The sequence below is a fragment of the Carassius auratus genome, chromosome 31, assembly GCF_003368295.1.
Source record: "Carassius auratus strain Wakin chromosome 31, ASM336829v1, whole genome shotgun sequence".
NCBI lineage: Eukaryota > Metazoa > Chordata > Actinopteri > Cypriniformes > Cyprinidae > Carassius > Carassius auratus.
In genome coordinates, this window is record NC_039273.1 from 5,360,321 (window position 1) to 5,384,624 (window position 24,304).

Here is a 24,304-nt window from a genome sequence, read left to right on the forward strand (position 1 = left end):
TGAACAGAGAGTAGTACAAGTATATATATATGTTTATATAAATACACACACATGTATATATTTAAGTGTGTTTGCTAAGCATTTCTGTTTAGCTGTAGCATAGGTAGAGTTTGTTTCTGACCCTACAGTTGTGTGTGTGTTACGATTAATTGCTTGCTATGCAGTCTCTATGCTTTTTCCAGATTGTGGCATCCCACATTCAAGTTCTATCTTTGTCTTTTGGTGGGGTGCAAGCCCCATGGTACTCACTAGCAGCCAGCTAGTAAAATATTAAGCGCCTCTGCTTCTTATCTTTATACAGTGTGTGGTTGTGAGTCCACTGTATTCTAGGAAGAGTGCACAAATAAATCTGCATGGCTGAAAGACCTGTCAGCCAATCATAATACAGTAATAATGACCCTTAAGGTCAGCACGTCAAGAAAATGCTTATCGTGGCAACATTTTAATGCCTGGGCCAAAAACTTTGTGATATTTGCCTAAATCAGCAAGGGAGCCTTAGGGAACTCTCAAACGAACAATATTTCCTGACGTGCTCTCTTGATCCCAAAGCTAATTTCATTTGTAGACTGTACAGTTATCTGGGTGTGATAATATGCTTTGTTATTCCGCTAATGTGATGGGAAAGTTGACAAAGCTTTGTGATTTGTCATGTTGAGTTTATCTCATTGGAGTTTCAATTTGGCTGAGTCTCTTTAGGCCTCGTGTCAACCAGGTGATTTTCAGATACAGGAAACTGATGTTTAAAATACATTGGATTATGCAGCTGCAAATTCTGTGATTTAATTATTTAGGTCTCAGTCACAATGAGCTTTCATTCAAAATGAGTTAATAGCAACTAATACCAGTAAAACCTGTACCTACACAGTGTTTGAATGTCATTTACAAACAAACAAACAAACAAAAAACATTCTGGTCATTTTTCATACGGGAAGAAAATAAATACTATTTTAGAATCGTCAAGATATTCAGGAACATCCAGAAAAAAAAAAAAAAAGAAATAAAAATGGAAATAAATTAATACTTTTGTTCATCATTAAACCAATGCAAAGTATATAGATATTTGTAATATTAGGAAAGGTTTATATCTCAAATAAATTTTTCTTTTTATCAAAGAATCCTGAATTTTTTTTTTTTTTTTTTGTCACGATTTCCACCAAAATACGTATTAAGCATCACAGCGTTTTTCATCATTGCTAATAATTTTTTTTTTTTTTCTTGAGAACATCAGCATATTGGAATTATTTCTTAATGACCACGACACATAAAATTTAATTAAAAACTCAAATTAAAAATTTTAAGAAAAAACAACAACAACATCTTCTTACATGTTGTACATTTGAACATACTCTGAATGAATAAATGTATGCACACACACACACACACACACATGCAGATTTTTTTTCTAAATATATGTATTTTTTATTTCTGTAATAAATTAAAATAAAAATTTGGAAGGAAATGCACTTAACTGTAGCAACATAAATAAATTGAAAATTCTTAACGTTCCCCTAAATAGGCTTCATTTTATTTTTTTTAGATATAAAATATAATTAAAGGAACCATTTATGGTCCTTTACTATAATTAAAGGGCCATACTTGAACACCTTCTTTAGGTAATCTTTCCAGCCTAACCTTGGCCAGTTTTTTTTTTTTTTTTTTTTTTGCCATCACTCTCTTCACAGTTTTTCAATGTCTCCATCACCTTCTGTCTACTAATCACACACACTTTATTTGTGTAAGCCCCTTATCTGTTCCGAAACTCAAACTAAAGCCTTGGTTGAGCTTTGAATTGAAAATAGGTCTGACCTTAGCCTGCCTGATTCACTCTACATTGATTAAACTGAATTTGCAGTGAATGATCAGGTCCAAATTACTTCTCCACTCGAAAAGGTGTGCATTAAACCTTCTATGTCACCTTCAGTCTTCTTACAAAGGATATATTCTCAGAAAAAAGAGCTCTTCCATGGCACCTCCTGCCATTGTGGCCCACATCTCTTCTGTTTCTAGAAGAGATGGGAAAGAGATTATTCCTTTAAGATCAATTACAGCTCTAACTGACTGAATGGTGTCAGCCCAACATGCTTAAAGAAGCTGAGACAAGGAGGTACTATAAAAAAGAAAGCTGTGAATGGCACGTGTGGGCGCGGTGTGATCCAAATTCTGCAGCCTTATTCGCACGTGATGTTCCCCAAGACTGTGCAGATGGGTTTATTTTATCAAGAATATGTACGCCGTAAAAACATTCCCAGTGAGACTGCAATTTGTGCTTCTAATTTTGCAGTGCATGATAAGTAATTGTCCTTTCACAGCAGCAATGTCTTAGCATTAAGCGTTTTCTGTAGGTGGAGTCTGATATAAGCCTCCAAATATGTAAAGCATTGTAAGAAACAGATAATATCTCATTAGTGCTATTCATAATTGCCATAGCTAATATTTCCTTGAGCACACACTTGAGTATGTTATCAGATAGGATACGAGGAACAATACCATTTCTCTGCGGCACACTGCACCAGAGAAGATTTATTAGCCTGTTGCTAAGTGGAGGCTCCCTTGGGCATCCTGCAGACTAAAGGTTGGTATTCTACAGTATGCATACTAGCGCTTGCACACACTTGGATTGTTATTAAGAGTAGAGTGCTCTAGGGTCACTGAAAATGGAAATAACTTTTAATAAGTGCACTTAGAACATCTAAATATTATTGCTGTGCTGTATTGTTTTTTTTTGCATGTGATTCTTTTGTTTGTCGTCAACATTAACATTGTATCTGATCTGTGGTTTGAGAAAAGCAACAAATCACAGTATTATCCAGCATGCACCTGGTTGTTGGCACATTTGTAGGATTGTGCATTGAGTGCTTTAGCTTGAGTGCTGAAACCTTTTTTTTTTTTCTGTAGAAGCATTATCATTGACTACACCACGTCATGTACGAAAATCTGCAAAAGACACTAGTGCAAGTGGAATGCAAAAAACAAGGTGACATAAAATTTTATGTAAATATAATGGGCAATATATTGAAGCTTATAAATCATACAGAATTAAGTTTTTTGAAAATTTTAAAATGCAGAAAGTTTTAAGTGGGGGTAGGTTTAGGGCAGTGGTTCCCAACCTTTTTCAGCTCACTGCCCACACAACCAAACACATATGTTTGCCCGGCCCACTGCAAAAAAAATTAACTGACCCCGCTATCGTTGGGTTAATAACTTTGTACTCAGAAGCTAGATTGTTAACTGTCTTTATTAAATGAACTGGCAATGAACAGAAAATTACTCGGGCTGGCACCGCTTTGCACAACTGCTGTTGTTCTGTAGCATATGTAGCAAAAATATCTAAGAAAAATTGGCAGTTTATTCTTAAACCAATCAGCAAGCTCGAATAGTCGAAGCATAGTTTTATATTTATTTTTTGTTATTTAATTATATATATGAAATTATGTTATTATATTATGACTTAGACATTTTTACATATATGAACAATATTAATATTTATTTTAATAGTAATTGACGGCCTACCTGCAATACAATCGCGACCCACTAAGGGGCCACCGCCCACAAGTTGAAAACCACTGGTTTAGGGTAAAGGGGCGGAAACAGGAACAGATGGTTCTATATTTTTTTATTGTTTAGTGTATATATATTTATATAGAGAGAGAGACAGTGAGTGCAATATAATAAGACGCTTTTGACGCCGTTGCAAAATACACAGTACAAGCAAAGATTAATACATGTTGTGATGAGGGGAAACCTTTATATCTTGCTCCCGCCCATATTAGCAGCGGCGTCCGAAATCATTTCGCACGTTCAAAGGCTAGTGTGACGGCCCCTTTAGGGGACAGAAAATACAGTTTGTACAGTAGAAAAAAACATTACGCCTATGGAATGTCCCCATGAAACATGGAAACCCACTGTGTGTTTATGTGTGTAGATAACCATTACCATACCTATATAATTTGACATTTACTTTGTGCTCTATAGTAATTCAAAGTATATCAGATGTGAACTTCAAATCAAGTTTCAACATTTAAATAATTCTGAATATTCTAATTAATACAGCAAACTGTTTCTAGCACTCCAGATCTGAAATAACTGAAAATGACATAAAAAAAGGTTTCCTATCGTGTCCAAGCCTATTGCTGATATAAACTCAGCACTTATTATATCTCCATTACATCCTCAGACAGCCATGCAGTGTCAATTAACTTTAACTAATGAATTAAATTAACTTCTGTGGTAGGGTTGACACTCCCTGCAAATCACAGCAATGATCGCAGATCATGCTGACAGCTTCATATGGGTCAACAGCCATCTAACAAGCATGGCTTCGCCTTAAAAATTCAAAGGGAGTTTATTAATAACTGGTGTTTGGGAAGTTACTTCGTGCTGTAGCTACTGAACTTAAGCGATAGTCAAGCTGAACATAAAGGGGGGTGGAGTGCTGCAATTCTGCTGTGATACTGAAAAATATAGTTGAGTTTGGAACATTGCTACTTTTAGTTAGTTACTCCCCAACATTGTTAACAACACTCAAAGGTAAACCATTCAAGAAAAACACCTTTTAATCTAGGCTGTGTTCCATCTCGCACGTGTTTGGCAATGTTTCTCTTAGCTGAGAGCGTGGGAGAGTGGAACATGTGCTTCAAGCCTTACCGTGGTCTCACACACGAACTTCTTTTCCCAGAGGAAGGATTCCCCAGTTCACTCTTTAATATCAAAGCACATTTGCCAACATTGAAAAAGCATTTCAGAGTCACTGCAGAGACCCTGTTGTAATTCTTTGAAGTGCCTGTGCACTGGAGGAGAAGTGTGGAGCCAGCGTATAGTGCAATAACAGGAGAGGAGGTGGAAAATAGAATGAGAGCAGGTCAGTAAGACTTACCAAAGAATAAAAGAGAATTTCTATCACCTTGTAAATAAGTGAGGTGAACCAAACAGTGCCAAAAAAGCTTGGCTGGGATCAAGAGTTAAAAATAATTGCTTAAACTGCATCCATGTTTAAAGACATGCATGGTATTTTTATGAAAGTATACAAGACCTTAACTGTACATTTAGTGATCATTTAAAAATATGCAGTACTGTACATAAAAAGCAATATAAATGGAGATTTTAAAGCTATGTATAACCCTGCCAAAATAATAGATTCTTATATATCTTCAGTGTGCTGGAGGAGGTGAAAACGTCAAGCAGTGAATCATGATGGTGCATGATAACGTGTAGGCATAAAAAATATGTCTAGATTAATTTGGTGTATTTGCCACTCGCCCTCAAAGCTAAATTTCTGTTCAAACAACTCAAATATATGCACATGCATACTGAAAACACAGAAACCTAATGGAATATTCCAGTATGTAAATTTTAACCCAATTAGGCAACAATTAGGGGAGTAATGATAACAGCGACTGTCAAAGTTGTTTAAAGCAACTCAACCCACAGCAAGATCAGCGTCATACAATTTAAATCTAATTTCTTAAAGTAATTAATGACCCCGAGGTTACCAAAATAACAATTAATTCCAAGAACTTAAAAATCATGTGGTGTCCACTGTGGCAAAATATCAAAGGGTCTGCCTTTTGTCAGTATATGGTGTGTGCAGAACAATTTTCATCAACTGAACTCATTTTCTTTATCAGAGCTTGTCATTTCAGATGGGGGGATACGAAAACAGCACATTACATAGATAATGCTCTCTCGCTGGATAGGAGCTCTTCATTGGAATGCAGCTCCTTCATTCAGGATGTTGAAAAGAGACATGTGGGAGCCAAAGCATATTTGTCTCGACCTTGGGAGCCCATAGCAACGTTTTAAATTCAAACTAGAGAGAGGCAAGGAGAGGGAGCATGTGAGAAAAAACAAGTGGGTTTTCAGTAAGAAGCTGTTTTGAGTAGGATGCTGGAAAGGAAAGTTTCAGGAAAAGAACATGAGTGCTGCAATTCCCATTCTGATATAGAATCATCTGACTGTATTGCCTTTCTGTGGTGCTTACTCATTCCTTTTTCTTCCTATCTTTTTTTTTTTCAGGAAGGCTCCCAGGTTGGTGAAGCTTTGTGTTCACAGCATAAGACCCGCAGCCCCATCCACTAGGAGACGGGTACGATTGGAAACCTAGAGGGAGCAAGGGACCAAAGACATATGGTTAACCTTTAATCTCAGCAAAGGACTCTAGAGGAAGTTCCCTGACAAGAGATAAAGCGGATTGATGCAGAACGGATGAGCATTCCATTCAATTACAAATCTATATCGCTACATGACATAACTATGAACTTTAAAAGATTGTGCCCTGTAAAAGGGTGTCACCATTGACCTGTCAACTCAACTCAACTCAAAAAACAGATACGCTTTGTTTGAAACCGGCTTGCTACAATGTCTTCAGCCATGGGCAAAATGGTTGGATGGACCAACTGTCACTGTCAGGGCTCAGCATTGGTTCTTCTCTACCTCCTCCTGACTGCTTTGGCTGCGAAGCCCAAAGGTCCAGGTCACACGCATCTAAACTCTATCCGGATTGATGGGGACATTTCATTGGGCGGACTGTTTCCAGTTCACGCCCGGGGTCACGAGGGCAAACCCTGCGGTGAGCTAAAAAAGGAAAAGGGAATCCATCGTCTGGAAGCTATGCTTTTTGCTCTAGACCGCATCAACAATGACCATGAACTGCTCCCAAATATCACCCTGGGCGCCCGCATTCTGGACACATGCTCACGGGACACACACGCTCTGGAGCAGTCTCTCACTTTTGTCCAGGCCCTCATTGAAAAGGACGGCACAGATGTGAAGTGCCAAGGTGGAGGATCGCCCATCATTACCAAGCCAGAAAGGGTGGTGGGAGTCATTGGAGCATCGTCCAGTTCCGTGTCTATAATGGTGGCTAATATCCTCCGCCTGTTTAAGGTAAACAGCATAATCATTATAAATTTTTTTATATTTGTTTATTTTTTTGTGAGGATTTGGATTGAACTTGGCCATGATTTACTCGCCTGCTTTCCAGTTTTAACTTCATTTTCATGCAGGTCCAGGCTGGTTTTGTGCTGACCAAGTGAGTCAAAAAATTTACTGATGAAAGGAATGACAGTTCTGAAAGCTACTGTATTATAAAGTTATAAAAATATTATTAAACATAAAATAATAAACAATGAATATACATATATGATATAATAAATCAATTATTGATTAAATACTGTTTTTTTTTGTTTTATTTATTTTATTATTTGTTAAAGTTTAATCTGTTACAGTTTCCATTTCAGTCAGAATAAAATGGCTTGAGTTTAATGATGATGACATAACAAATTTGCCTGTTGACTAAATTGAAATGCATTTTAACAAAAAAAGACATAACACATGGATAAAAGAAAACAAATGTTGCAAACCTTAAGCCATGTAGATGTTGATCTTCCAGATCATAGAGGTCTTGCTGCGTTAAGTTAAGTACCACCAGACCAGCTTCAAAAACAAAACATATGATGAAGACCAGCTATGCCGGTCTTTTAACAGGATTTAAATGAATATGATGATGTGTGAGATGTTGCTGTTGCATCTGTATTTTTCTTCCTCTGCCATTTGGTCTTCTTCTTTGGCAAGCAGAGTGGATATCAGTGTCCCAGTGAATGTATAATTAATAAGAAAGCAATCTAGGGGTTCTTACATCCACTTAGCCATGACCAAACAAAGTCAGTAGCATTCCTCAACTCATTCTGTGCAAATTGCGAGGCTCCTCTCTGATAAAGTAAACACATTCTATTTCCAAACAAATGTTAACAGAATATTTACTGCATTATATGAATGAAGTTGAGCTAAATAGATTTCTCAATTAGGATGCAACACTTCCAGTCTCCAAGATCTGATTCTTTTCAGTGTTATGTTCACATTGTTATGGAGGTGGGTACTTCTTCATCTTGATGAATGTTTAACAGCACACTTTCACACTTTGATGATCACCTCGGGGGAGAATCTGAATATGCAAATAAAATAGTTTGTACCCACGATTCAGTTAACATTCAATATTGGATTCAGATGGTAAATGTGTATTATGGGTTTAGCATGATGTATTGTAGCATATTTTGTAAATGTAATGCATGAATTGTTAATTGAATCTGTGAATTGTGAACATCAACATGACAATAAGAATTAGTATAGTTCAAGGCTAACCATTAAAGATGCTCGTTAGGACCCTCTGCATGCATCCGTTTATGTAGTCTTCAGCCTAAGTGATCAAATATCTCTCCCTTTTGCAGGGGAAAAATTTGAGTATGGAGATCAGATTTACATCGGTTCATAAAGCAAGTATATGAATAATGCAGGACTCCATGTTTAGCTCAGAATAGCACTGTTCTGGCGTCAGCAAGGCCGATTCTCATTCATTCCTCAGCTAGGCCACCCAAAGACAGATGCCCAACGTTTAATATATATTTTCCCTCTGAAATGCTGACTACATGGTGCCATTCATCAGTCAGAGAGTTGTGATCAAAGACAGAGCGCAGGCAGAGGAAACTCCACAGCGGTGCGTGGAGATGACAGGCCTCGAGCATGAGTGCTGATATAAGTCCATTTAAAGCCCACAGCAAAAACACTGCCGTTATTGAGAAACAAAGGCAGCAGGTGCAGTGACAGGGCAACTGGGGAGTCCTCGCTGCGGGTGGAGCTCGTTTGCTCATAAATTCACTGAGCGCTTTTGTGCAAACCTTCTTAGGATTTTCAGATCAACTACACACTGATCTTTAGATCAGAAGTGCATACTACAGCTGTCTTAGCCTTGCCCACCTCAGCTGTGGTAAATGAAGATGCACCTCACCGCACTGTCATGCACTCAATGCATAAATGCCTTAGTTCCTTCTAGTCATTGCAATGCATACAGAGACATTTTACCGGAAGCCTCAGTTGAAGTTGAAGCTGATGTAATCTTTTTATAATCCACTTAGATAATGGCTTCGGCTTTGAATATCAAAGTACAATGTGTAAAAAAAGGACTGGTAAGAGGGATGTTTTCATTTGACTGAGAAATGTTGGATTAGACTGTGAGTCTTGGCTGACAAAAAACGCACCATGGTATTATTACCATGGTATTTTGGGCATGTACCGTAGTAATATTATGGTCTTCTTTGAAGTACCAGAGTATGTAATCATTCTGTACTGTGGTACATACAAAGTTCCTTTAAGGCAATTCGGTCCTCGGCAGCATGTTAGGTAATGGAGGTACAGTTCTGATCTACTTAAATGGGAAAGAGTGAAATTGCCACAGCTGCTTTTCAAGATAAAATCTGAAAACTTTGATATGAAATAGTTTTCTTTAGATGAACTTGTGCTAAAATCTGTATTTTTAGATAATGGCTAGTGTAAAAGTGATACTGCTTTCATACAGCAGTTCATATTACAAACACTTTTTTTCTCCACTTAAGAAATTATTCACTGACTTTATCATTAATAAATTCTCTTGATTTGTCTAATTTTAGGGCTGTGCCCTCCAGATTTTGCATTTTTCAGCCAGATAAGCCACAAAAAACAAAAACATTACACTACATTACAGTAATTACGCCTCACAACGAATATCAGTCATTTTTAATGGTTGCTTTTCTGAAATGAGACAGCCTCAATGATGTATGTCACCACCTACTGGCATAACGATTTAACTTGTAGAATGAGACACTGAAAAACCCAACAGTGAAAAACTATGAAAACTGTAAATATCTGCCACATCTGCTCAAAGAACTGATATATGCTTACCCAAGGCAGTAAAAGAATTTGTGCATCAGCAAAAAGCATTTTTTGCTCCAAACATTCTCACTGAATATAACATGCTCTCTGACCAGATGCAGTTATTGGCTTTTTGCTTGCGTTTCGCTAGTCTTCAATTATGGAATCGGAAGCACTGAGAAACAGGAAAAATGCATACTTGCATTGCATATGCAAATGCACATGCATACACACACTCAACCATCTCCCATCACCTCTCTATCTCTCTCTCTCTCTCTCACACACACACATACACAAGCACCAGGGAGAGGGAAAACTCTTGCAAGAAAACCTGCTCAAGATGTAAGGTCTGCCACCTGCGTGCAGTTTAGGGGGTTAACAAAAAGCACTTTCCCTAGCATAGATTTGGCAGTCCTGAGCTTTTCATGATTAATATTTCACATCAGCATTACATAACAGTAGCTAGAAGCAGCAAATTACCCTTCCTCAACATCTATCTATTGAAAAATCCGACGGCACATTCAGAGCACAGGCTGGAGTAAGAAAGAGAAAGCAACTCTTGTTTGGAGTTTTGTGAAATTTGCCAGCATAATTTATCTAACAAGAAGGTTGCTCAGTCAGACTCACAACTGTCATAAATGTTACAGCCACATCCTCTTGCCGTCTTTTATTGTTAAAATAAAATGGAAGCTTGTTTTAGGTTAATCGCCGATTTTTCTTTGCTAAAAAGATGTGAAATAAAACTTTTCAAAGACTTCTGGATTTGTGAAATGTTTACCAGCACTGATAATGTTCGAGCTATTACAGAGTCTCTAACTTTAATGGCTATACTACCCCACTATCTTAGTAATAATGCAAACAGTCTGTTAAAAATATATATGATGGCAGACCATCAGAATTTATTTATTAATCACAGCTATGGTATTAAAAAATAGCAGACTATTTAATTTTAGGTATAAAATTGTCCACATGTATGTACATCATTGACTCAAAACATGGCATAGTTATTTTACTTTAATTAATTAATTTATTTTTAGTGTTGAAGTCAACATAACAATCTAAATGTACCCCTGCATGTACGTTTCTTACACACATTCCTGATCCTATTGTTCATGGTTCCAAAGCAAAACAAATCTCAGAATGTAATACATTTTTCACTATCATATTTTTCAGGCCCCTCCCCACCAACGACGTCCAAGACCAGTTTTTGCAATCTATTCAATGCCCAATACATAAAATCTGGCACCACCCAACATTTGTTTCTTGATTAACATCCCATTTAACTCACAAATGCATGGTTTGCGAATTGCAGTTCACGCTGACATTAACAAAAGATCTTTACTTTCAATCCAAAAAAGGTCAATGGTTTCAAAACATTTTCAGGGTGATTAATTACAACAACCATTGCCTGCTTGCACTGAGTTTTGGATTCACGTACATCACTGATCAATGTTGTTGTGCTTTCAGCAGACTGTGAATGTTTATGCCACATGGTTTGTAGCTGCGCCTGTAATTTAGCTATTAACTGGAGGGCAATGTAATTTTCTGCAGATTTTTACACCCCCATTTTAAACCCTATTCCCAACCAGACACTTTGAGGAGGACAGTCAGCTCATGATATAAACTCTCTCAGTGGTTGTTTTTTCTGTCTGGTTGTTTGATTGTTTTAGCACCAGTGACTTATAAAGAGTTTCAGAGAGCCAGGGAAGGGTCACTATAACAATTGTTAACACTCACTCTTAAATTGGCCTGTTGACACTGCTGTCTCACTGTCTGTTTACACTCAAATGTCTGACATATTGCTCTATTTTTTCTTTTTCATCTTATCGTTTCTTTGTGTTCTTAAGTCTTTCTGCCTAGGATTCTGACCTGACTGCTCTCACCAAGTAACTTCAAAAAGCACGGCTGATGGCTATATTTGAAGTGATGTTGGAAGAGAAAGAAAAAAAAAAGAGTCATTTTCAAAGAATAACTGAGAAAAGCAATTAGATCTTCCAGCACGGTTCACCTGTTTGTTTCAGTGAGGTAATCTCTCAGCATTTAAACCCTAAAGGTGAAGCATGTAATTTCTTTGGTGACAGGATGGAACTGTTTTTCAACAAGTTTGCCGAACACTTTCCCTGCCTGTCATCAGTTAAAACAAGAAAATAGCCACAACTGATTCTTAAGCCATACAACTAGTGTTGTTGGGTGAATGAGATGCTCAGTTTAACTGGAAAATGTTTTCATAGCATCACAGTATTTTTTTTTTTCAGGTGAAGTCAATCTATTAAAGATATATATCTAGGTGTCTTGGTTCGTATTAGTCAGGAAAGATTAGAGAACGTATTTTTGACAAAAAAAAAATAAAAATAAAAATAAATAAATAAAACATAATAGTAATTACCCACTTAATCTTTAAGTTTGTAATCCAATGTGATTCTTATTTAATGATCAGAGAAACACTGCTATGCATTTATGGAAAATTAATTATTATTTACTCAAATCACATATGCTAAGCTACATAGACTTGTGCTTATCAGTCAAGAAGTGGTGTTACAGATTTTCTAGCATGGTTCACGAGAGAACAGATGCCAGCAAGCAAAATGTTGACATTTAAAATGAATGATAGAATTTACCCCAGACAATGACAATTGCTAGGCCTATAGACTAGGAAAATTGCAATTGATCCACATTATTATCTGAAGCATTGAAGCTTTTCATCAAATTTCTGGTTTGTTTTTTTTTTTTTTTTTTTTTTTTTTTTTTTTTTTTAGATTTAGGTCTCAGGGACTGATATTAACAAGTTTTAGTCTCTATATCTTTTTGTTTTGTTTAGAGTGTTGTAAATTGAATCATTTACATGGCAATGTGTGATATATGAACTTTCACGGTTTCAAAAATTCAAATGCTTTCAAAAGGCCTCCATTTACTTTCATTTGCTTTCTTTTCAGGATAGGTTATGGCAAATAAATAGTCTCTCTTCCTGTGTGACAGACGGGGCTTTTACCCATTGGCAGAAAAATACCACACTGGGTCTCTTTGATTTCTGAAGCAAACTTGCCATCATTTGAGTAGCTTGCTTAGAAGTTCAATTTTGACATTGCCTTCCATCTCAAAGAGGGTTACATCGTAATTGCTCTCCGTCTAAGAGCACCTCCATTTTTCAATTACACCTACCCAGCGTGTGATCATGTTTCTACCACCTCACAAACTAATACTATTTTGCAAGGGATTGGAGTGACAAATTTAACATAATTTCCTATTCAGAGGTTCCCACTGGTTTCTTGTCTGAGGGTTTTTGAATTAATGTGTAAGGCATTAGAAATGTTTGTGTTAGCCCCAACTCTGACCATTAAAGAAGCCACTGGTACAATATTTTTTACCCTGATTGTATGTTATTTAAAGTAACCGTTCATCCAAAAATGTAAATTAAGTAATTGACTTAAAGGTGCTGTAGGGAACTTTTGTAAAAAAATATTTTTTACATATTTGTTAAACCTGTCATTATGTCCTGACAGTAGAATATGAGACAGATAATCTGTGAAAAAAATCAAGCTCCTCTGGCTCCTACCTGTGGTCCTATTGCCATTTGCAGAAACTCCATCACTCCTTGTAAAAAATAACCAATCAGAGCTGCGGTCCGTAACTTTGTTTGTGTTCAAAATGTAGAAAAATGTATATAATAAGCGAGTACACCATGAATCCATTTTCCAAACCGTGTTTTTGGCTTGTCCTGAATCACTAGGGTGCACCTATAATAAGTGTTTATATTCGGACTATTTTAGATTGCTTCGGGGGTACCGCGGTGGAGTAACCCAGTACCTTTGTGATTCTTCATAGACATAAACAGAGAGAAGTAGTTCCGGCTACGATGTTCTTCCGCAAGACGCAAGCAGTTCTGTTTATTAACCACTAGAGCATCAAAAGTTCCCTACCGCAGCTTTAACCTTATTATAAACTAATAGATTGTTATTTTTCATGGAGTACAAAAGGTGAATGCATTGTCCATTAGTTAAACTCTAAGAACGAATTAGAATTGTTCTTTTAAACCGATCCTGATCAATGAACTAGCCTAGTTGATTTGGTACCAAAATTAAAATGAAAGACTCGTTCATGAATTGTACTGATTTGCTCACCAATCAACAATCAATCAATCAATCAATCAATCAATCATTTCTGTTTTTAAGAACTGGTTCAAAAGAATGATTGTTTTATGAAGTTGACATCACATTGATCAAAGTTGCTGATAAACTCTTAACATTTATTTGGCTTTTTTTGGAGTTTTGGATCATTCCTGTGCACAGACTCTTCAAAATAGTTTGTTTTCAGAAGAATAAAGGTCATACGAGTTTGGAATAATATGAATAAGTAAATAATAATGTTTGATTTTGTTTTTTCTGAGTGATCTGTCAAAATGGTCATTCTCACCAAGGACCAATAACTATAATGATAGCTACCAAGTTTTAACAATTGTTCTAAATCTATGAAAATAGGAGCGTCTACACCACAGCTGTAGTGATAACAATGTGGAGGAACAGTTTATAAACAGTATTCAGGTTGCTACTGTATGATGCTTTTGTCAGTCATATTTTCTCTTCTCTCCTTAGTTTTGAATATCATCTGTAACCATAGTAACAGTGATTGATGGTGACATCAATATTACTGAAAAGTTGACTAGACACATGTCCGTTCTAGGTGCATGTCAATGAACTTACACCAACTTTCATACCTTTGAATTGGCATCATGTGACACTCATCTTATAACTGTATTGTGCTGCTATGCGAACGTCTCAAAATTGGTGCAAACTGCGTTTTTATTCACCAAGGTACCAAAGTCTACAGTAAGAAGAAAAACAGAAAGATTCTGAGATTTCAATATGAACAAAATATTTCTTATTAAATTTGCCTGAGAACAAACTATCTGAGCCATGTCAGTTTTATAGCTTTGTACACTCACTATATTGTGCAATTGCTTTCTTTTTACTATTTTTAATAGTAGAATCATCTCAAATTAAAGAGATACTTCTGTCTTTTTTTTAACCTTGTAGTATGCCATGCATGAGGACGAATCGTATGAGCCACATTTTCACAATGCTCCGATATTGAAGCAGGTTGCTCTGCTTTGGTTGATGGTTTTGCACATGATCCATTTTTTTTTCAGTGTATCCTTGTAAAAGTGAATTAGTGCAAATCTGCGTGGGGTGATATAGCTAATTCAAGGGCTGATTTATGTCTTCTTAAAACAAAACAGACTGATCTGCCTGTAGTCCCTGTCATGTTGAATGAACACAGAAAGTGCTCATGCTGTTTAGTAGGGAGCACATCAAGAGTGATTGCATGTAATGGCAGCTGGCTGCATCTCCTCTTCCGAATGTTGTGTACTCTGTGTTTTCCCTTTGCTCTTTTCTTGCACGGTTTGTTTACCTGTTGCATAATGCACGTATTTTTATTTTTGCTGGCTTCTATATGAGCACTGTCTCAGCACGTAACCCTAATGGACTTCTCATTGGGATAACACTGTAAAATCAGAAATGAAATGATGCCTGGATGTGTGGTCCTGTCTGTTTGCTAGTGGCTGGCACTAAACTTGGGAAAACTCATTGGAGTGCCCTTCCCTTCAGGGATTTCTCCAGAATATTTGACATGCCGGTGAAGCTGCTCGAAGATTGACTTTGACTTCCATTCCACCTCGCTTGTCAAGGTGGTCAATTCCCTCAAAGCATACCAGCCCTCCCCCAATCCTATTACTTTGTGCTTTTACCTTCACTGTATGGCACAAACAATATCACAAAGTCTAGGCTTACGGTCCTGTCTATACCTGATATCAAATCATTTCCTTCATCTTTGAGATGCCTACATCCAATCATAATTCAATATAACCACAGAACCTATTTCAAACATATTTTCTGATGTTCATATGATTAGAATATGTTTGTGAAGATTGTGACAGTGTATTTACCTGCATCATGATTGGATATTACCACATCACCAGTGCAGTTTGAATTGATTTTGAATCAATTTGAAAACAACAACAGAAAAATTTTAAAAAGTAAAAAAAATAAATAAAAGCACACACGCACACACACACACACACACACACACACACACACACATGTATAGAATAGTATTTTATGTGTGCATAAATAAAATGTGTAGTTTGAGGTGGGTAAGAATTTTATAAATATGTTTTTTGCTCACAATGGCTATTAATTTGAACATAATAACACTTAAAAACTTATTAAAATTAATTATTATTACTATTACTAATTCTTATTACTTATTACTAGTTTATTCCTGTAATGGCAAAGCTTTTCAGCAGTCATTCCAACTCCGTCTTTAGTGTTCTTTTTACTGTCCCTTTTTATTCAATTTAATGTATCATTGCTGAATATTAGTATTAGTAGAGCATTAGTTATATTAGAATGTTAGAGAGTTAATATTAGTGCAAGATTTGAACAAGAATCTTAAAAATCATATTAAACCGAAAACATAATGAGCGTGTGATGCATTCCCCAGTTGCTGAGAAGTACGGGCATCACTTGCTTGCAAAGAGACTTGGCTTTAAGCGATTCATTCAAATTCATTTCATTTGAAGTAACAAACCTTTAAATTGTGCGACTCACCAGCCCTTTCCACTCTTTTTTGCAAAGAGTGTCTGGCATTCAGTGTAAATAAATAAATAATACAAAGCAGAAAAATGAAAAATTCAATTAATTATTTCTCAAGTGGGTATCACTCTCTTCCTTCTTTATTGCTGGACGAGTGGAGTTATTCTTTTGATGCAAGCGTTCAGGCTCACACAGGTGATGATAATAGTGTTAGAGGGCAGTGAGCAAAGTACCAAAGGTTTCCCAGTAGGCGTTGTGCTGATATATGTGTGCATAATTCCCCACGGTACAGTTTGATTGCAAGCTTAGCTCTAATTTATTTTATTTGTTCATTTGCACGTTTTTTGCATGTCAGCACTGCCATTTCTCTGAGCTGATTGGTGTTGTTTGCTCACAGGATTGTCTTGGTTCACTGACAGCGTGCCGAGGATAGACGACGGCAGCGTACATTATTTGCGTGATGGGTAGATCTGATTTTCCACCGACAACTCCCCATGATTGAGCTAATAGACTATGGTACCTGATGAATTTGTGCTCCTTATTAAAGTCTAAGCTTTCTTCTTGAGTGTGAACTTGAGAAGTAAAGCTTAGAACTGGAAAGCCATATCTGTATTGATTTAACACCTCATTGGGGGAATGACAGCTGAATCAAGATTAACGCTCCTGTTCAATATCTGCGTGGTGCGCCCATTCCTCTTCAACCCCATTAGTTGAGAGGTGATAGACAAGCTGGCCAACAAATCTGTTTACACTGTCAAGAGCACTCAATGGCAAATGCACCAGCCGGAAGGGGACGCCTTATGAAAGCTTTTCATTTTCTCTCTGCAGCGACGTTGATAGATAACCTTCGTGCTGGGGTGTTTCTTTTTCACTATGCTCTATTGTGTGTCTGTATAGCCATTTATCAGAGTATTTGTGTTAATGCACATTGGTTGATGGTCTGCTATAGTGCTGGCAGAACTGCATAGGGATGTCAGAAGTAGTGGTACTACAGTAAGTAGTGCACATCAGATGCACTACTTGAAATCACTTGGTGGTATATTAATATAAGGATAGTCAGTTTGTCTTAAGTGGACATAGGTGGGAGAAAAATTACGATTTTGGCGAAAAGCTCTGTGTATTATGCTTGCGGTGTAAATTAAGCCCACTAACTGATCAATGCATTGCTTTGTTTTCCTGTTTACTTATAAATAATGCAAGTACTTTTCTTAATCAGTATTTTGTCCTATTTCCCTTGTATGAAGAATTGCAGTTTATATTAATATTAACCTAAGTAAATATTAGTTAGTTAGTTAGTTAGTTACATTTGTTTATCTCTTATTTAACCCAGCATTAGTACTGAACTGAAATTATTCTGAAATTAAGTCTGGGTGATTTGAAATTCCTAAGGTAACAGGTTTTGATTTCGTTCAGTTCAGTACATGTGCCACTTGTGTGAGACGATGCAGCCATGTCCTCTCGAAGCTTTCATTTCCTCCTTTTCTTTGAATCTGGCCTCATCTGAACTTAAAACCATCATCAGAGTCTTTTCTTCCGAGGTTGTTGGAGTTCAGCAAATAGGTAGGTATTGGGATTATTATAGAGACTTTCTCCACAGCCTTTGTTTCCGCCAACAAGGGCCTTTAGAGACTGCACTCTTTGCCTCGCACTGTCCCTCTCTCCAGTCTCTTTGGAGACAAATGACCAAGGGTAAAGTTGAGGGTTTATCTCTGTATTCCTTTCTACACAGCATCCGTCCATCTATTTCAGCATGCTGCTAAATTAAGACAATGTTTCCACACTGATGACTCACAGGCATGTTGTTTTATCTCATGTATGTTGTTCTGTTTTTAAAGAACATGTTTTTAAGCATTACTTGATGCAAAAAAAGACCACATACACGTCACCACATCATCACGTCATAGAGCCATTAAAGCAGATGGACATAAAGAGGAAAACTGAAAGAAAAGCTCAAAAAAGCAAGAAAGAAATATCTGGTACTTCTGTGTTCACCATCAACCTGCAGTCAGACCATGAGAGAGGAAACAGCTGTGTGTCGTTGCTTTTATGTAGAGTGCCTCTTAAAGGTGCTCCCTGAGCCGGAAGAGTTCATTTAATAGATAGATGTTGACAATGGACTCTTTTGTTTTTGAGCATTAGCGTGCTCTACTACAAAGCAGTAAAACCCTAATAATGTCCAAAAAGGGACTCGGCACTGACTCAATCTAAGCATTACTATAATGAAAAATATAACAATGGGGGCTGTTTTCTTGCTTTGTGAGTAGATAAATGCCCTTCTGTCATTTATCCACAATAAATGTTATGTTTTGGTATCAAATAATAGTAGTATATTCATAGTATAAATGTGTATACTGCACACATACTGTGGCCCAAAAAAAGCCATTAATTGTCTTTGCATTGGATAACAAATCAATAGTCACACCGAAAGCAGTTGGTTAAAAGTAAGAAAAGGCCCCTTGTTTATATATGGGGGTAATTTTTTTTTTTTTTTTAAGAAATCTCTTATGCTAATCAATGCTGTCTTTACTTGATATACTTGTTATACCAATTATAAAAAAAAGAATCAATTTAAAATATTAAAAAGACTAAATTAAAAAGCAAAGCTACAATTTCAGCAACCATTACTCCAGTCTACAATAGCTAAGTTTACATGGACACTTTTTTTTTTGCTTCCATTGGAATTAATTCATTTTGACTTGATGAACATGATGTTTACATGAGAGCTAAATGAAGTGATTGGGTTGATATGCACATATATACATCACAAGCTTCTGATCAGATTTAATCTTTTGACATATGCACACTGCATTAATATTTTGCATACTGCTTTAAAAAGCACACTTAAAGGGATAGTTCACCCAAAAATGAAAGTTCTGTCATCATTTACTCACCTTCATGTAGGAAAAGAAATTCTATGGAAGTCAGTGGGACCACTGTTTGATTAGAATATCTTATTTTATGTTTAACATAAGAAAGCAACTCATACAGGTTTGGAACGACATGAGGGTGAGTAAATGATTAAAATGATTACAGATTACAGTAAATGATTACAGATTACAGTAAATGATTACAGATACAGTAAATGTTAACTTTCATTTTTGGGTGAAGTTTCCCTTTAATATTTATCTACTTTGGGTCCTCATTAGGTGACGACTAGCACATGAACTGTTGTGCAGTGCTGGTTATTTTTCCTGATTTATAAAGTGCCCCTTCCCACACCCAAAACCATTTGTCTGTTGCTGAGAGTCTTGTGAACTGGTGGATGTTGTCCTGCTTCACTTCTCAGATGCTGAGTGAAAGCAGAATGTTAGAATGAGGGGACACTTTATTCACCTGGAAGAACAGGTGTTTACATGTCCTCTTGAATAAACCCCTCACAATCCAATCAAAATTTGAATCGGAGCTGGATTATTCAATCCAATTGATGTGTTTACATGTGATGTTTTTATTCTGATTGTGCTTCTAGTCCTATTACGATCGGATTATTAGGGTCCATGTAAATGCACCTGGTGTCACATGATTCAGAAATGATTCTACAAAAGTGCTTAAGAAACATCTCTTATTGTTATCAGTGTTTTGCTTAATATTTTTGTGAAAACTGAATATTCTTTCATGAATAGAAAGTCAAATAACAACATTTATATGAAATAGAAATCAATGTAAATTACTTTACTGGCACTATCAATTTAATGTCTCCTATACTAGTATTAATTTCTTTAAAAAAATATTGCTGACCTCATACTGAAAGATATAGCTTATGTATCTATGTGTGTGTACACGTTTGTGTTTACGTGTGTTTGTGTAGGGCATGCAGTTGTGAAAATGGATGTGTGTGTGTAATGCGTACTTCTCACTAAACCGAGAAATTCAGTTACATTTAAATAGGCCACAGCCTCTGTATAGTATGCTGCTTCATGCGACAATGGGCAGAGTGTGTTATTTAAGTGATTTAGAAAGAGAACAAATAGTAGATGCCAAACAGACGACTCCATCTCTGATGCAATGCACATGACGGAGTAACAACGATCCACCCTGTCAAGAAAGTTCTGGGAACACACTTCTTCTGTAAAGGAAGACAGCTGTTGCAGTGAACTTGATGCACCTCATAAGCTTCCTAAAACACATCATGATTGTGCAATGTTCACAATGTTATGAGAGTTTCAGTACCGGAAGTCCTTTTCAAAAAAAAACATTTCTGTTGCTGTATCACCAGTCTGTGCACCTCGCATAGGCAAGGGGAAATCTAATTAGACATCAACGGGAAATTGATCAGGGTATCGTACGTGCTGTATTGGTGTGTGGTGTTTTTAAGTTGTGATTTTCTAGAATCACTGGCGTCCTTCATTTACTTTGCTGTCCATTCCTCACCCAACTTGGCAAAGCCAAATGCTTCTGTGATAGACGAATTAGAGACTTCATAATTGATCTAATTTCAGAATGAAATGTCCTTATTTTTAGGATGTGAACTCTGTGGAACATCTTTGGAATGTCATTGAATGGTTGGTTCAATCTATGGATCAACCAACAGGAAATGGGATGCAGTTGTGTTCTGCTATTAAAGCTGCATGGTAGCCAATACTTTCAGCCTGCTTCTGATGTCTCATAGGCTCTGAACTGCAATTTTTAACAGCAGCTATTGAGGCTAAAGGTTATTGAGGCTATTGATGTTTATTGACTTGAGATTTTATGTAGTTCCTAATGAAACTGCAAACTGCCAGTCACAACACTCAATGTCTGAAAACATTGGCTTCATTCCTTCCAGAGATTATTCCAACATGGATCCCTGACCTTCATTGGCCCTGTGAGAGGGTTCTCTTTTTCACATTCCTTGTTATTGTATATGAACATTTTGTATTTAGCATTTTATTTCTGTAGCATGTGATTCGAGACCTATGATGTATAGCACAGTATTATGTGCTAAAAAAAGACAACACAAGGATATTACAAGCAATGTATAAATCATGGTTATACATCAAATCAATCTTTTATGGCCACAAACTGTAAGAATGAAATGTCTTCATAATGCCAATGGCTATAATCACACATTATGTTGGTGCAGTCTTTCGTAGTAGAGTCTGAGGATGCAAAAGAGAGAGATATTGATTCCAGCTGGCCTCAGTCATGTCTGATTTAATACTTTGCTGTTAGGCATATGGTCCATTGAACTATATAATAGCAGCATTGCAGGTAGGCAGCGAGGGAAAATTATAGTTTCTTATTGCTTCAAAACTTGGAATACGGAAGAAGGCAGTGGCATTATTTGAGACATGCTTTATGTACACTCCAAATCAGCTGAATAAATAAGAGTAAATAATACTGAGATGTCCAACAGTCTGGGACTGCACTGAAAATCTGGTATCTAATTTAGACATGGAAATAAACATGTTTAACAAGTTGGTATAGTTGGTAAATAGTGAAAAAGAGGTTATGTATTAATAAGTTATATTTTAATATTCTGTACTAGTTACTGAATAATTAGAACTCTCCTTTTTTCAAGTTCTTTCCCTATTTTATTTATTATTAATACAAATATTGGATTTCATGGATCCGATAAATTTAATGCGATAGCGATAGATGAAGTTATGTAATTTGTAATAAAATTGTGTATTATATTACACAATATTATGATATTATATATATTTATATATATATATATATATATATATATATATATATATATATATATATATATATATATATATGTATGTCATATTTCTGGATTTCTATATAATTTTGTAGATTTTTGAAATAAGTCTTATGCATATCAAGACAGTGCTACATAGTAATATGTGATATTGTGATACATTTTTACAATTTAAGCAGTACCGTCGCTCCCCACAGTCATAAAAACAACTGTAATTGTTCATCTACGTGTCAACTATAAAGCACACCATTTAAATTTTTTATATTTATTAAGATAAACTGTAAATCATATGTAAATTATGCTAATTTTTCACAACCGAAGGGGCTCAAATGCAAATTTAATATATTATATTATATTATATTATATTATATTATATTATATTATATTATATTATATTATATTATATTATATTATACAAATTAGAAGGATTTTTTTACAAAACAAGACTTTTGGACCCTACTACATTTGTGTTAGTAATCAAATAAAAACCTTCCTATTATTCTACTGAATCCTAAATAACATAGGTCCAAGATTATGGGACATGTTAAGTCACATGTTAAACAATCAAATTCTTTATTAATGTATCAGCTTCCATGAGCTATAAAGTGTGCTTAAATGGACAGTTGTTACATTATTGCATTTCACTACACTAATTCAATAGATTCCTCAATCTAAGCCTGCTTTTCCTAGAAGTTATGGTTCTAGAGTGATGGCAGTGGAATGCACAATAGTATGCAGCCTCTTCAGGCTGATGCTTTTTTGTGTTGTACATACAGGATGTGATATATGTTAACATAAAAAGGTTGGTTAAGTTATGGACATGAAACAAACTGCATTAGATCATAATCACGAGTCATGTTTAAGCTACTTTTTGTAAATGAAATAGTTTAGTATTAAACCATAAGCTTGCAACAAGTTTATTATGGTTAGCATTTTTCTTATAGCATTCATTTTTCCCCCAATGGTTTACCTCAACACTATTTGCATTTCTATGAGACTTCAGAATAACACATACTAAGTAGAGCATTTTTATGAGCTTAAATAATTTGTTTTGTCTGGACGGTTTTGTCTCTCCCATGCTGATGTTCAGAATTTTCCATATGCATCATTGAACTGAGGGCACCTTCATTCCGAGACGAGGGGGACGTCGGAACTGCATTTATGGTAAATGAGACACTGAAATGCATGGATCGATTGCACTTGGAGACGGTTTCCAGGCTGTTCACTCTTTAAGCCAATGGCTAAGAAGGATGAGGTTGCTGTGCACAAGTCAGAGCCTTAATGGATCTGAGAGTGGGTGTGTGGAGAACAGAATTCAGATTTAACTGAAAAGAGGACTGATGCTGAAGCACAGATAACATTGTTTTCCAAAAATTCCCACTTGTATGATATTCTTACACTCCTCCCGCTCTTTGAAATAAAGCAACATTTCAACACCAAATCAATATATTCTACCCCAAACAAGGTTTTTTTTTTCATGCCTTCATCACTCATCAAACCAGCTTAGGTGCTTGAAGGTGAACTGAGCCATCTGTGAACCCAGGTGAAATTTAATCAGAACAAATTCAACAGTTTTATTCTTATTTCTTGACCAAACTGATTGGTGTGACATATTTTAATGTATGGGATAAGTTTCAAGATAATCTGGAATCACGATCACTGGGGAAATGTATGTATTATTTAATCATAATAATATTGGATGCGCATTAATTATTATTATGATTACATAATATAAATTATTCATATCAGTTAGTTTTCTGTGGTTTGATTTGTGACCCATCCCAATTAATTTTGATTGTAATATACTGTATATAACTGACAGTTTATTAAAATAAATATATTCTAAATGTATATATAAGACTCAACTATTTTCTGCAATTCTCCAGCTATGTTCCTTGGAGAGATTTTGGTCACACACGTCCTCTTCCAGGCAGAGTTGGAATATTTTCAGTTGATTAGAAATGCTTAATTATTGCCCTTATGGTGGAAATCTTATTTTGTGAAGCTCAAAATCTTTTGCTGCACATCAGAAGTTCTTTACATTTTCTTATTAAGGCAATTTGGCCTTTGTTTCCCCTCATATTTATATTCTTTTGTGAAAGAAGAAGTCATGGCTGGACAGTTTAATGTTCATTTTTATCCTGGTGTGCTAAAAATGTTACATATGAATGAGAATGTACTTCAAATATATTTTAATAATAATTCCTAGGGGTGTCAATAAATGTGGCCAATGTATATTTGGGAAAAACACAATACATACAGTATTTTGTGTGATATTAGGTTGCTGTCACTCTACAACATTTCTGAAAATAATTTTAAAACAAGTTCACACCCTCATTTAAGCTAACTCTCAAGTGCATGCGATAAGTTTAGATTTATTTTCATCCTGCTA

At 36.0% G+C, this 24,304-nt stretch overlaps 1 protein-coding gene across 3 annotated transcripts in view; it reads left to right on the forward strand.

Annotated features, from left to right (window-relative positions):
• The window catches only part of LOC113050306 (metabotropic glutamate receptor 4-like), a 143,689-nt gene that overhangs the window by 40,445 nt on the left and 78,940 nt on the right, over window positions 1-24,304 (forward strand). For all 3 annotated transcript variants that reach the window (XM_026213147.1, XM_026213145.1, XM_026213146.1), the window contains exon 2: window positions 6,013-6,882. In XM_026213147.1, the coding sequence (XP_026068932.1) occupies window positions 6,355-6,882 (528 nt within the window). In that variant the 5' untranslated portion in view covers window positions 6,013-6,354. The remainder of the gene's footprint in view (window positions 1-6,012; window positions 6,883-24,304) is intronic.